This window comes from Crocodylus siamensis, chromosome 1, assembly GCF_052110815.1.
Source record: "Crocodylus siamensis isolate JL-2025a chromosome 1, ASM5211081v1, whole genome shotgun sequence".
NCBI classification, from domain to species: domain Eukaryota; kingdom Metazoa; phylum Chordata; order Crocodylia; family Crocodylidae; genus Crocodylus; species Crocodylus siamensis.
The window spans coordinates 412,731,587-412,746,394 of NC_143395.1; the positions used below are offsets into that span (position 1 = coordinate 412,731,587).

At 50.7% G+C, this 14,808-nt stretch overlaps 1 protein-coding gene across 1 annotated transcript; it reads left to right on the forward strand.

Annotated features, from left to right (window-relative positions):
• The first annotated feature begins 297 nt into the window (after positions 1 to 297).
• Positions 298 to 12,294, forward strand: KCTD14 (potassium channel tetramerization domain containing 14). The gene is made up of 3 exons (XM_090030703.1): positions 298 to 1,075; positions 5,788 to 5,858; positions 9,210 to 12,294. Exons 1-3 carry the CDS (start codon positions 307 to 309, stop codon positions 9,879 to 9,881), a joined length of 1,512 nt encoding a protein of 503 aa, XP_089886829.1. The 5' UTR covers positions 298 to 306; the 3' UTR covers positions 9,882 to 12,294.
• Positions 12,295 to 14,808: the final 2,514 nt, after the last annotated feature.

A 14,808-nucleotide genomic window follows, 5' to 3' on the forward strand; every position in this document is an offset into this window, starting at 1 on the left:
TTCATGTCACATTGGTGCCCTCCGGCAGAGCCCCATAGGGGGCTGGTCGGTCCTCCAGCATCCCACGGTGCTCTGCTCCCCACCCCTCCACGCAGCTCGAAGCAGCTGCTTCGGTGACACGCTGATCTCCACTGCTCCGAGCTCGCAGAATCAAGCTCACATGTGGTCTCGGCTATTGATTTTCGGGCACAACGGCAAGCCAAGCCCTTGCTTTGCCTGCCCCCTGCCCCGAGGGCTCAGCCTCTGCTGTACTGGGATAGCATCGAGGGCCCTTTCGGAGCGGGTCCCCCGAGGCCAGCACCCACGATGTCACTGCAGATCCCTCCTGCCCCACCTGCAAAGCGCTCTACCAACTGGAGGGAGTCGGAGGTGATGGACCTACTGGACATTTGGGGCGAGGAGGACATTCAACGGGCGCTCCGGACAACCCGTCGCAACCAGGCTGTCTACGAGCGCATCGCCTCTGAAATGACGCTGCGGGGGCATAACCGCGACTGGCACCAGTGTCGCGCCAAGGCCAAGGTGCTAAAGGCACACTACAAGAAAGCCCGCGAGGCCAACCGGGCTGGTGGCGGCTGCAAGGTGACGTGCGCCTACTACGAGGAGCTGTCACAGATTCTGGAGGAGGACGACTCCACAGAGGCCCTCTACATCGTCGACATTGGTGGCAACCCTCAAGCCACTGAAATCTCTGATGCCTCGGACCGGGAGGAGAAGGAGGACGCTCCAGTTCTAGCCCCCATCATCATCAAGGAGGAGGCACTGGAGATTCAGGAAGAGTCTCCATCCTCGCAGGAGACCTCCGACGAGGCGGACGTCAAACCACCAGCCCCGTTCTGGCAGGACATCCTCCTGACCTCGCACCAGATCGGACCATCAGCCTTGTGTCCGGCTGTGTCCTCCTCTCAGCCAACTGTGCCTTCCACGTTCCCAATGCCTGGGCATCTGCCGACTGTCCTCTCGCAGCCGCCGCCAAGCGCTGCCCCACAGCTGCCGACAGCGGGCCAAGCCTCTCCTTCCCCAGGACCCAGCTGCCTGGGGATGCAGACAGACTGGCTGGGCACACCACCCCCCGGTAAGCTGCGCTCTATCCCCGTGACGGTCTGACCCCACAGCTTCATAGGGCTCTCTGTAGGGGCACGGGGTCCTGGTGGGTTATCCAGGGAGGACACGGGTAACCATGTTCAGGCCATCCCTGGGGAGACTTTGCTTTGCTCTGCACGCAGTGGGCACAGGGAGCATGCTCTGTGATAGGCAAACATTTCCCACCGGTGGAGGTGACCGGGGTGCTGACACACCTGCTGATGGTTCCTGGTGCCCTGCCTCGGCTTGCCAGCCTGGTGTTGCTGGCAGGGTGACCGCAAATCTCTCTCCTTGCAACTGGAGAACAGATTGCTGTTAAAAGGGGCAGCAGTGAAGCCAGGGTTGTAGGGCACCACATGGGGATCTCCCCGGAGAGTTTTGGGACCCGCTCTGCCGTGCATCTCTGGCTCTACTGGCAGTTCACGGGGAGTTGGCTAAAGGCAGCGTAAGTGCTTCCTTGTTGCCATCCACGAAGGGGTTAAGATGATCCTACCCATCCCTAGGCTGGCAGGCACAGAAGCAGCTGCCGCTCCCTGCACCCCCCGCCCCCCGCCCCCATGGCTTGCTGCTGAGACAGGGCAGAGCTGGGAGGAGACAAGTCCATGGGCACAGCCCAATCCTTCCCCACCCCCATTTCCTAATAGGCTGGAACGGGCACTGAGGAGTGACCGAGGCTGCTGGCCCGGCTGGTACAAGCAACTGGTAAACAAAGCAATACAGTGGAGTTGCAGGCACACCCCTGCCCAGTCACCAGCCATGGTTTTCCAGCTGGCCTTGCACCTGTCCCAGCTGGCCGTGACAACCCCTCCCCCCACCAGTCCCTGGGCAGACAGTCACAAACAACCACCCTCCCCAGGTGTCACAAGCTCCTGCTGAGCACTCCCCTCCGCAGTGGGGAAAAGAGAGACTGGCAGTGCAGGGCGGGGCAGAAGAAAGTAGCATTTAGCCCAGGCAAAGCTTTTGTTGGCCCGTGTAGGGCATCGTCTCTAGGTCTGCCTGCCTGGGACTTCCCAATGGCATCAAAGCTGTAGTCCCCACTTCGGCATCCTGTGCTCTGGACCCTGGAACTCAAAGTGCACCCACGAGACTTTCTTCAGGTGTGAAACTCATCAGGCCCAACAGGCCAGAGGAGTGACACAGGATAAGTCAGTGAGCTGGATGAACAGCATGGGGCTGGCCCTGTGGGCTGGACTGGGCCCACGGCCCGCCCCCCCCATGCCAAATACAGCACCCAGACTGGGACTGGGAATGTGGGACATGAGTTGCACACGGTGCCCACTCCAGCTGGGGTGGATGCTGTGTTGAGCAGAGGTCCCAGACCAGTCAGAGTGGGCGCTGGATCTGGGATGCGGGGGACCTGTGGACCACCCCCATCCCTGCATGCTGAACCCAGTACCAGCTCTGGCTACTCGAGGACTTGTGCTGCACGCAGTGTCCACTCCAGGCCAGCTGGTGCAGATGGCATGTGTGACTTGTGGCCTGGACCAGCAAGAGCAGGTACTACAGGCACTGAATCTGCCACGTGGTGGGTCCTGGACTGGCCCTGAGTGGGGCCAGCATTTGGGGTAAGATGATGAGGCTCTGTGGGCTGTATCTTTCATAGATTTCATAGACATCAGGGCTGGAAGGGACCTCGGGAGATCATTGAGTCCAGCCCCCTGCCCAAAGGGCAGGAAGTCAGCTGGGGTCATAGGATCCCAGCAAGATAAGCATCCAATTTGCTTTTGAAGGTGTTTAATGTAGGTGCTTGAACCACCTCCACTGGCAGACTGTTCCAGACCTTGGGGGCTCAGACAGTAAAGAAATTCTTCCCTATGTCAAATGGGCAGGGGACAAAAGGGTTTAAAACAGGACTATCCAGTATAAAACAGCACCAACGGCCACCCTAAACAAGTATGATAACCACTGGTCTCAACTAGAAATGTCTCCTATAAAGAGGACTTCCTCATTGTGCAGCACTTGCCACATAGCTGAAAACAGCAGGGAGAACCTGAGTGCTGTTGTTTTTTAACAGCACTTCTGGCTTTTGGAATAAAACTTACTTCAAGTCTGTAACCTCACTTTGTGGGCTCAAGTCAGTGAACATTTAAATATTTCAGGTGCTAAAAAGTAGTTTCTGGCTTCTGACTTCCCTTGATGTTGTCCTTTATTTCGTACATCAAAAAAGAATAGCATTCCAGTATCTCTTTTGCCCGATTCATAAAGGGCTTCGATTAGTTCCTACATTTTTCAGCAAAAAGAGGATCTGTTTTTAATTTAAGTGCAGCCAAAGCTCTTAACAAATGCATCTGGATGAGGCAATGCTTTTCCAGGTAAAATCCACTGAACTCACCCAATGTTCAGGTTGTTTTGCGTATCTTTCCACAACTGCAGCCAAGGCCTGAGGTCTCTGTTGGCTGACTGGGCAAGGTTCGCAGGAGCTTCTGCAACCCCAGCCTGGTGCCCATGATAACCCAGGGGGAGTTGGCCCATGAGGCTTCCAGCATCAGGGTGGACGAAGTAACGGACCCCCACATGACAGTCATGGACCCAGTGTACCTGCTTCTCCCCTGGCTCATGAAGCCTCATGCTGGGCACTCTCACCTGGCTGGAGACCCATAGTAAAGGCAAGAGTGTGATCAAGTTTGCAGACAGGCTCACTCAGGTGCATGACTGTCTTACCTCAAGGCAGGGTAGATTTGCACCTTATAGATTAACTGAATCAGAGATAAGCTGTCATAAGCAGAGGGCTTACTTCATCTGATTTTGTGAAGGGACTGCAGGAAGCAGAGCTGCTAAATAGAAAGCAGTGACTAGGACACAACAGAAAGGGAAGAGGGGTGGGGGAAAAAGCAGGGGCACTGCTGAGAGAGGCAGGGTGGGTAGGCAGGAGAAAAAAAAACCCTTTGAGGGACACAGGACTTGTAAAAACATATCCAGGTATTGGGTTCAGAATCCGTGATCTTGGTTAGACCAAGTTTAACACACACCAGTCTGTGGATGATTTCTTGTCTTGCAATTTCCCATTGAAGTTCACTTTCAAAGTTTTGTTATCTAAGAACAGCTACCCTGAGGTCTGCGATAGCGGGTCCAAGGGATTAAAGCACTCTGCCAGAGGCTTGTCTCCGTGTGGCATTTATGTCGGATCGGTATTTGTTCTTCCAGAAGGCTGGCCTCGTCTGTCTAATGTTGGCAGCAGAAGGGCACTGTAAGCAGGTGATGGTAGATATGACCATGGTAAAGGTGCAGGTTAGCGACCCTCAGATGTTATAATAATTCACGTTATTTGGTCCAGTGATAATGTGGGCCGCGTTGAGGAGGGGGCACAACCGAACATCTTGCACTGGAGCAGAGTCTGATGCCTTGGTGAGGACTTAGGTAGCATGTTGCTGGAGAGATGCTGTTTGTGGCTGGGGGTTGCCTATGAGCCAGGACAGGTTTGCCCCTCTTGACTACCTTGAGATGGTTGTTGTTTCCAGTGGGGGTTGGAAATCATTAATAATGTGGCTGAGGTGATCAAGCTGGGGGCTGTAGGGTCTTTTCCCATTACTTTGATTCACTTTTACAAGCCCTATGCCCCTCAGTGGGTTAATGGCTTTATTTTTCTCTCTCCTACCCACCTTGCCTCTCATCAGTGCCCCCTCCTTTTTCCTTCCCCCTTCCCTACCTGTTGTATATTAGTTGCTGTTTCCTGTTTAGCACCTCTGCTTCCTGCAGTCCCTTCATGGCTTCTGATGATGTAAACCTGCTGCTTAGAAGATCTTGTGTGATACCTCTCTAAGTGAGTTAGTCTAGAAAGGTACATGTCTACCGTGCCTTCTGCCCGACTTCAGACTAATGCAGCAAACCACCTCTCTCTTACCTGAACTTTCAGGACCCTGTGTATATTCACCCTTATTCAAACCTCTGTGATTTAAAAATAAGCCCAGAAATATAATGAATGCAGAATCCTTCACAGCTTCTCTGATGCTGCCTAATCCCAGTTATGCTAGAAATACCACAAAGGAATATTCAGCATGTTCCACTTTCCTGGACATTTGAGAGTGGGGTGGGATAGGGATACTAACCAAACTTTTGTGAGCCATCAAAAAGCTTTAGGCTGGAGCCTAGCTTCACATCCTGTGTGATTTTTATCTGTACAACTTTATCAGGCACCCATTGGCACTTAAGCAACTAGGACTACTTGTGAAGATGCCTGACTACAGACATCCATGTCTGAACATGCGAGCTGTGGTGTGTGAGAGCAATGGGAAATAATTCTGATGAAGCCATTTACTGTATCTTTAAAACAGGGAGGCCAGAAGCTGGGAAAGCAGAGTATAAGCAGATCAGTGAGACAGTCCCCGCTCCTAGTCTGCCCTCTGCCTTGGGGCACAGGCTGGGGAGGAATTGTCTGGGCTTCGTTACTGCACGGAGATTGTAGGGAGGTGCTGCGGGCACGTAGCCAAAGTTCGCTCTGCCCCTTGCAAGGTTCTGCGCCAGTTGCCAGAGGACTGATGAGTAAACACTTCCTCCTACCAGCTGTCCCTCCCCTCTTCGACACCTGTAACCTGTGACTGAGCAGTGGCTGGGCTGCACTCGCACACAGCAACCTAAAAAGACCCAAGCCACTGCCTACGCACCAAGGGAGGAATTAGACCAGTGCCTTGGAGCTGTGTAACCCCTTGAGCAGGAGACAGGTTTCCCTTGTACCTCTGAGCCTTCCCCTCCTTCTCTGCCCTGCAGGCCCTGGGGAGATGAGCATTTCATCAGAGCACAAGTCCCTTGGGAAGCAAGTCACAAGCAACCTGCAAACGGTGAGTGGGGCTGGCCCAGGGTCTGTCCTGGGGGGATCAGAGCAGTTTGGGAGAGGAGCAGAAACCCTTCTGACCTCCTTCTGGCTCTTATGGTGCTTTGTGTCTGCTTGCTGTCCCTGAGCTGCTGGGATCTGCCTGTGCCAGAGCAGGGCAAGGGGGTGAGAAGTGTTTTCTGTTGACCCCGCTTGGATCACACTGTTGATTCGCAGCATAAGGATTCCTGAGCAGGGACACGAGCTGTGGCAATAACAGCCCTGGAAACGGGCAGGTCTTTCCTGCCCCCGAACAGCAAGAAACTAACTTGACCTGAACCTAAATCTGTCAGACCCTTAAAGGAATACATGAGCTTTCCTTGACTGATGACTTCTACACAGTTGAGAATTAAGGCAAAGCTGTGTTGGAGGCCATGTCTGCACCGGGTCCCCGGACAGCTGCTCTCAAAGACAACCCCCCAGCCTGTAAGGTGTGAAGCTGCCCTGAAAGTTTCCCCCATTGCCATTTTCCAGTACACCAGAGACAGGGAGCTCAGGTGAGGGATTGTAGTGGTTTCACCACGTCAGTTCTGGGCTTGGCATATGCTGGGCAGGAGTAGGTAGGTGGGACTTGTTCAAGAGCAGCCCTCCTCTCCCGGGCAACAGGGACACACTGCAGACATTACCCTTGAACATCGTTGCCAGAGAGTAGTTTCACTCATTGATGCCAGCGTCAGTGCTCATGCAGCACCTGTCCTCAGTAGATCTCAAAGAGTTTTTGGAATGACTGTCCCCATTTTACAGATGGGGAATCTGAGGTATAGATCCTGGGAGTGACCTGCCTAAGGTCACCTCACAGGGTAGTGGCAGAACTGGGAACAGAACCCAGTCTGCTGAGTCCCAGTCTGTTGCTGTATTCCCTGCTAACTGGTAAATAACTGTATCTTTGGATCTAACCTTATATCCTGCTTCACGTTCCCCCTGGCTCTGGGTTCAGTCCTGCAAAGTGCTGAGCCCTCAGGGCTTGACCCAGTAAAAACCTTAAGTACTTTAAGCATCTGACTGGCATCACTGAAATTGATGCTCACATAATCAAGCCCTACCTACCTGCAAACTAAGAGCAAGTGAGCTCCGGTAGAAAGGCTGATCTGTGCCTGGTGATGACTTCCCAGGGGCTAGGTTGGGTCACAGCAGGGTTGTATAATGCATGTGACTTGCATTACAGCAATAATAGAGGAAAAAGCCCCTGCTTCTGTCACTAACTTCTCCCCCTGCTTTTGCCCCAGGGAGCACTAAAGAAAGTGACTGTGCACAGAGGGGGAAGCATTGCAGTTTTTCAGTGGCGTCAGGACTGAATGGAGTTGAGGGATCTTGTACTGCTGGAGGGAATGGAAGGAAGTAAAATGAACTGGACATTCAAAGACAGAAGCCAGAAGTGGATCCAAGATTTTACAAAGGGGAGAGAGGGAGCAGTGACTGGTACCTCAAGAGTGGCTGCATCTCCTGCTCCCAGCTGCACAGCCTGGCTGGAGTGGGAGAACAGCTCCTTTCACCCCCAGACAAACAGGCCTCCGAGCATGGAGGGGAAGGGAGAAGGGAATTCTTACCTTCTTCAGGGACTTAAAAAAGCCTCCAGCTGCTGCTCCTGCTGCATGGTTAGAAAGGAAGATACACCACAGCATCGCTTCTGTTCATAGATTATTTGTGGACCTTTTTTGCAAAGGCAGTGGCGATAGACAACTCCAGTATCCTGCACAAACTCAAATCTGAGTAGCAACTTTTTTCCTCCTGAAATCCCCCTGCCTTTTCAGTTGGATAGACAATTATACTTTGCTTCCTGTCCTAACTTATTGCAGTTTTATGATGCCTTGATAAACGCTTTCTGTCTTCTGCCCCAGAAGTAGCAGCATTTCAGTGGTGGGGGATCAGCTTCCTTAGCTCAGCTGTTAAGGTTGTAAAAATATCGTGAAGTAGGTCACCCTCATTTGGGTTTTTACGAGTGATGTCTCTCACAGCACTAGTTTGGCCTTTTAAGGGAAAACCCTGAGCAAAATGAGCAAGAAAATCAGATTTGAGTGGCTATGACTGTATCAGGCCTGAGGCTCAATGCTTGACACATTTACTCCACAGAAACTTCCCAGTAACAGAGAAGAGAGCTCAGATCTACCTGCTCCCCAAGCACATGCCTCTGTCACTTAAACAAAAGAAGAGTATGGGAAAGGATAGAGGAAAAAAAAAGATGGTCCAGCAGTTACAGTGCCCGCCTAGGAATAGTCAGTCCTGTTCTCTGCCACCGCCTTCCTGTGTGACCTTGGGCCAGTCACTTAGGTCTTGTTTGTACCATCCCTCATGCTTCCAGCGAGTGCCACTCTCCCAGCCCACATGCTTCTGTTCACAGATGCCAAACCCAGCCCTGAGGTGACGAAGCTGCTTCCCAAGCCACGCACATTTGAGCTCTCTGTCCTTGGCATGCTGAAGAGCAATCATGGGGGATACTTTCAGGGGCCACATTCACATGAGCACACAAGTGCATTTTGTGGCACCTCAAAGACTTTTGAAGCACCGCAAAACACACCCCATGCATTTGATTTGGTTCTCCGTGCTGCATTTGCAGTGTGGAGCCAGATTTAGATACTGGGAAATCCTGGTTTTTAAAAAAGTGCACTGAAAAAAAGCATTGTGTCCCACCTGAAACTGGAGCCTGGCCAGCCAGAGCCATGGTCCAGCTGCCAGCCAGGCTCTGTGTGCCCGGATTGCTGCTGCTGGAGCCCTGGGAGACCCTCAGGACCCCAGGTAAGGCTGCTGGGGCCAGCCCAGATGCTGGCCCCCGCCTCCTCTACCCCACTTGGGGCAACTTGCCACGTGCAAGACCACGTATGTAGGGGTGTTCCCCTGAGACAACTAGCAGCAGCACAAATATGTGCCACTGCGATTTGTCCCTGGGGACATGCCCATGCACGCTCATCTGGACGCACCCAGGGTTGTTTCACTATTTTGGGGTCTGGTGCATGGAGCAGGAGCACTGAGGTGCCCCCTTTAGCCTTTCTATGCTTCAATTCCTTATCTACAAAGTGGGCATAATAGCTCTTCCCTTGCTTCCAGGGAGGTTGTGAAGATAAGTCCAGGTAAGAGGGTGGATAGCTGAGACACTACAGTAATGTCAGCTCTTCTGTACAGTCCTAATTAGCTGGTAGCAGGATGTGGCCTCTGAGACAAAGACAAGCTGCTCTGAGTCTCTCCAGGAGAGGGCAGAGGCACATCTGCCCCTTTGCCCTGTCATTCTGATCTCCAGCTGCTATTAGGTTTTTTTCCTTTTCTCCAAGACCCTACCAGCCTATGGTGAGTAACGAGCGTGGTGTTTTTGTCCCTGTGCCTATAGTTGTCGCCGATCGTAGAGCTGAATGTTGGTGGGGAGATGTATATAACAACTCTGAGCACCTTGAAGAAACACCCAGGCTCCAAGCTGGCTGAGATGTTTACAGGCCAGCCCAAGCTCCGAACCGACTCCGAGGGGAGGTACTTCATCGACAGGCCAGGGACCTATTTTAAATACATCTTGGAATATCTCCGTAGTAACCAAGTGCCCACCCAGTGTGTCCAGGATGTGTATAAGGAGGCCTTGTATTATGACATTGAGCCTCTGATCAAGCAGCTGGAAGATTCCCCGCAGATCTTTGGTGAGCTGGTGGCAAGGAAGCAGTTCCTGGCCCGTGTGCCCAGCTACAATGAGAACATTGAGCTGATGATCCGCATCGCCAGGGCAGAGGCAGTCGCTTCCCGTCAGTCTAGTGTCATGGTCTGCGTGGTCAGAACTGAGGAGGATGTGGCCAAGTGTCACGAAGCCCTGAACAGTTTGGACACGGATAAGAAATCGGTGGTGAAGTTCGGCCCCTGGAAGGCGACGCCAAGTATTTCTGACCTGCTGGACTGCATCAAAATGGATGTGGAAGCCAAAGGGTACAACGTTTCCATCCAGCCCCACATTGCAGAGAAAGGCTTCCGGTTCAAATCCTATGACTTTTTTTACAAATTTGTCTTCACGTGGTGGTAGCAAAAAGCCACCCCTGGCAAGGATTGTTATTAAAACAAAGAGACTTTAATGCAAGCAGCCTTGAAAGGTAGCCCAGCAGCATCCTTCCTGCAGAACCATTTGGGAACCATGCTGTGGACTTTCCGCAGATGGAAGAGTAACATGGGCCAGGGGAAGGATCTCTTGTGATGTCCTCTGCAGAGTTAATGAGGAATCAGGACTCTGTTTTAATGGAAAGGTAATAGAAATGTGATACACTAAAACTCAGATCATTTATATGATAATTTGTATGAAGCATCTGGGTTTTAACTTTAACTTTCAGTCATTTTCTGCCTGCTCTCCTGAGAAGTGAAAGGCCTGGCAGAGCCAATACAGATCAAGAATAGGCTAAATTTCACTTACCCTGTGCATTGTCACCTCTGATGAGGGATGCGTGCTAAAGGTGGGGTAAAGGCCCTGCTTTGTGCTGTCCCAAACCTGAGTGCCATGTGCAGGTCTAGTGCAAATGAGCAGCCGGTTTCATTCCTAAAAGCCCTGAGGGATTAAAACTGCTGTCAGGACCCAGAGCAGGATAGGGCTGCACTGTCCTTGCCCTCTTCCCTCTCACCTAATTCTATGCCAGAAGCCAGGACTGGAAGCAGAAGAGAAAACTCTCTGCAATGCACAGCCACCAAAAGATCCCCTTGGCCCTGGGGGATCCTTCTGGGACCTGCCAACCAGTTTGACTCCCAGAAACAACAGTGGGAGCAGTGCAAACATTCGAAGGGCCCAATCCATAATGTTTATTTTTGAGAAACAAGGAGGATAATAGGCAGCTCCACCTCCAGACTCCAGATTGCATTTCCAGGGTGGCAGGGGCATGGGGATCATCTTTGTAGAGCAGCCCATCAGATCTGGCAGTGTCACTGGGACAGAATAAATGCAGGAGGACACCAAGTCCTTAGTTTGATTTTAACTTCACTCTGAAAGTCCTTTAGATTAATTATACATATTCAGATGGAAGTCATATGAGCACATGCAACTCCCACTGAACCTCCTGGGAGCTGTGTTCATTCTTGCCATGGTTATATTTGGTCCTCTGCTGAGAAGTTAAATGTTGTAGTACAGTGGTTTTTAACCTGTGCTCTGTGGCCACCTGGGGGTCTACAGACTATGTCTGTGGGGTCCATGAAAGATGACTATGATCAATCAAAACCAGGTGAATAACCACACTTACAATTCAAAGGGATCTGCACCTCCACTCAATTTTTTTAGGGGTCCGCAAATCAAAAAAAGTTGAAAACCACTGCTGTAGTACAGTTTGCCCAGCAGGCTGGAAGGGCAATGCCTGGTCTGTCCACGGGCTGGATGCTAATCTGATGCACAAGTCAGATGTAGCCCCATCCAGGTGTGGGGAGCGGGATGGGGCAGCCCGACCCTGATCTGGTCATGTGGCGGAAGGGGGTTGGCCAGGTCCCAGCGAGGCCCCCAGGGTGGGGACGAAGCATAGAATAGCCCCACGAGGGGAAGAGGGTACGGCCTGGCCCCCTTTCAGCCATGATTCGGGTATGTGGGGGAAGGGGGTTTGGCCTGGCAGAGGGGGCATGGCTCAGCCCCATGAGGAGAAGGGTGTATGGCCTTCTACCCGCTGCATGGGACTTGGGAATCTAACATAAGGGGAGGGTGGTGCTCCCCCCACAACCAAATTCCTGTGTCATGGCTCTGCAAGCTGCATTTGTCCTGTAGGCTCGAGGTTGAGCAGCCATGCCTTTGCATAGTGTTTGTCATCCTTTTGCATACCAGGATCCCACATGAAAAAAGAGAATCTTCAGGGCCCTCTCTTACCATAAAGAAAGGTGTTGTGCTGTCCAGGCTGACAAGATATTCCTAAGCAAATATAATTATGTTTATTTTCATGTGTTGTCTTGCAGTAAGGCCGTAGAGCCCCAGTTCTGGACAAGGACCCCAGTGTGCTAGGTGCTGTACAAACACAGAACAAAAACCGTTTGTCATTTAAGAGGAACATGCACTCCTCGTGAGTGCAGCTGTGTTTAGCTGCTTTTCTTGTGACATCTGTTAATGTCGTCACGTTACAAATGAATGCGGTCTTCTGAGCTGTAAGAAAAATCCACAATGGTTTCAGAAGGGAGCGCTCCTAAAACAAAATCAGTGGAGAATTTTTGCCTGAGCAGGGGTGCAGAATTGGATCCCATACATTGTTTTGAAAAAATCTTAAGATTCAGAAGTTTATTTTGTATTTCTTTTTCTACTTGAAGCCACAGCTGGTGATTTTAAGGAAGTGGAAAGTTCCGGGGAGGGGGCTGGAAAATTAGACTGGCCATTCGAGACAGAGGGTATGTTTACTCTGACTCTGAGAATGTGGGTTGCCCCAAGGGCAACACGTATTACAGGTTGCTAAATAAATATGTGTTTAAAAGCCTCTTTGTATAAATTAGATGGGCCTTCTGTATTCATCTGTTCTCCCTATACGCTACAGCTTTAAAAAGGTAAAATACAGTATAAAAGGACTGACTGCTGGTGCAGGTATTCCAGGAGTGTGAATAAGGAATAACTCCACTTAAGCCAATGCAGTTATACTGTGGACAACAGGAATAAGTGTGAGGAAGGTTAGTGCCATCATATTTAGAAGCTTAAGCAAGAAGTTCCCTTTTTAGGAGATGACTAAAAAGGTTTAGAAAGAGGAGATGTTAAAAGGATCTGGTTAGCTTAGTCTAAAAAGAGCAGACTGAAGTTTATTCTAAAGAGGAAGGTGGTAAATTAGGCTCCGTGTCTTTTAAGCATAGGAAAAGTTGTTATCTGCTTAATTTGCAGCAGTGGACATCTAGATTAGCTCTTAAGAAAAGACTTGCTAACTATAAGAATAGTTAAGCACTGGAACAAGTTACCCAGGGGGCTGTGGAATCCCTGTGTCTAGTTTTTAGGAACAAGTTAGCCAGACAGCTGTCAGGGAGAGCCTACGTACATCTTGGGGAGGTTCCTGCTTCTGGGCAGGACGATGGAGCGTATGACATCCTGGAGACCCTTTCTGCCCTGTATTTCTATGATTTCTTTCAATGTATCAATTTTGGTGCCTAACTTGAGACACCTTTAAGCAGAGTGACTATATCTGTCTTGTCTCAAAATGGGACACTGCTTCCCACTTCCTCCCCTCTCAGCTGTTTCTGAGTTCCTGTTTCAGCCGAGTGTGGAGGGAAGGATGATGAGCGCTGGAACTGGGGAGGAGAGAGGGGGGAAACAGCTCTGTGTTCATCAGCACTCACTATTCCTGGTGACTTCCAAAAATCCTGGGCCTGTCCCTCAATGCCCTGAGCATGCAACATTCCCAATTAGTGCTAAGGTCCATTGCTCTAAGGTCCAGAGCTCTAAGCTCAGATCCTAGGTCAACTGAAATACGTCTCCCTTGACTTCCAGGGAAAAGAACCCAGGTCGTGTGGTTCACTGAGCTCATTCTGCTTTCAAGGCAGTCTACCACAGGTGAGGGAGCTTAGCATTTCAGAGGATGTCACAGAGGGGATTGTCAGGAGGATGTAGGTCAAGCTCAGGGCTGTGCAAAATGGTCAGATGCAAACCCAAAAGCTGAGTTCTTGGTCTTGTTACTAACGTGAAAGATGCCTCAAGATTAGAAAGACATGTCCCAAGCATGGAATTTAAGTGGTGCTGGTGGTGGTATTATTGTTAGACATTACAGATCGAAGTCCCATACTCCTTACAGACATGATTGGGGCTTGCAGCATTAATGCATTTGTCCCAATATCTTGTCTACAAGTCTATGTGACTGACTTGTATTTTGAGAAACTATCCCTTCAAATCCAAACACCCGAGTGTGAGGGAAATGGGTTTCAAATGTACACAGAGCTCCAGAGTCAAAACTGGTATTTGGCCTCTCTCTTCAGAAAACAGGAAGTTTAAAACCTGGGTTCCTTTATAATTCTGGTATTTATAAAAGGTCCTGTCTCGTGGAGGGGACTGCCCAGCCCCCCTGTGAGACTGAAAATAGTTTCCCAGGGAAGGGCCTTCTTAATTTCACCAAAAACCAAATAAACTGTCCTGGAATTTCCCGACGCAACTTAGAACAGACTTTTTTTTGGAGTTTGGGTTGCTTCTGCACAGCTTCAAACTTTTCCTGAAAAAAGAGAACATAAACCAAACAACCAACCCCCAACCAATAAACAACAGGCAGTGAAGTATTTTTTCATGTACATCCGAGTGCTGCTTGAACCATCATGCGTGAGTCAGGCCAGGAAACCTGAGGGAAAACAGCTTCACCCTTATGTACCCAGCCTCCAGCCCAACCCCTGCTGCAGCACACTCAGCAAGCGTGCAGACCATATCCTCCCATTTGAAAAGAGGTTGGGATTTTTTTCCTATTTAAAAAGACATCAGGATCAGGACCTGAAGTCCCCCGCCTGCCATCAAAGGCAAACTGCCAGTGACATCAGGTTCTTCAAGCCCTAGGGGAAACTGGAAATAGTTGGCACGAAGCAGGACCATCTTGTATATATTTTACCTGTGCCTTTAGACCGTGTTCTGAGCACACGTGCAGGTATTGGTCAGGGCACAGTGCTGAACCAGCCAACAAGAACAATGACAACAGGAACCGATCCTCCTGCCTCCCTGAATTGAGCAGCAACGGTCCTCTCCTGGCAACCCCACGCAGGCAAAAGCATGCACAAGTAAGTCAGGCCTTGCAAGAAATGAAGTGGGGGCTCTCAGACCCACAGAGCAGTGACTTGGTTAGGATGCTCCAAGCTGTAAATTCAATGTACGTCAGGAGGTGCAGAGACAGGGATGTGTTTGTGGTGCTCGATACACGCCCCCTCCACACACTGGGGAAGTGAAAAGTGAGGAGCCAGCCCCCAAATTATACTGATTTACTAAGAAAGGCATTATCTCCTGCCACTCCTGGATGCTGCTCTTTAAAGCTCAGCCAGCTGCAGCTAAAGGGAGG

Excerpts from the sequence above, each read along its gene's own strand:
- KCTD14 (XM_090030703.1), top strand. The coding sequence starts at position 307 with ATGTCACTGCAGATCCCTCCTGCCCCACCTGCAAAGCGCTCTACCAAC. Across the intron at positions 1,076-5,787 it reads GCTGGGCACACCACCCCCCG|GCCCTGGGGAGATGAGCATT; the intron begins GTAAGCTGCGCT and ends TCTGCCCTGCAG. Across the intron at positions 5,859-9,209 it reads TCACAAGCAACCTGCAAACG|TTGTCGCCGATCGTAGAGCT; the intron begins GTGAGTGGGGCT and ends CTGTGCCTATAG.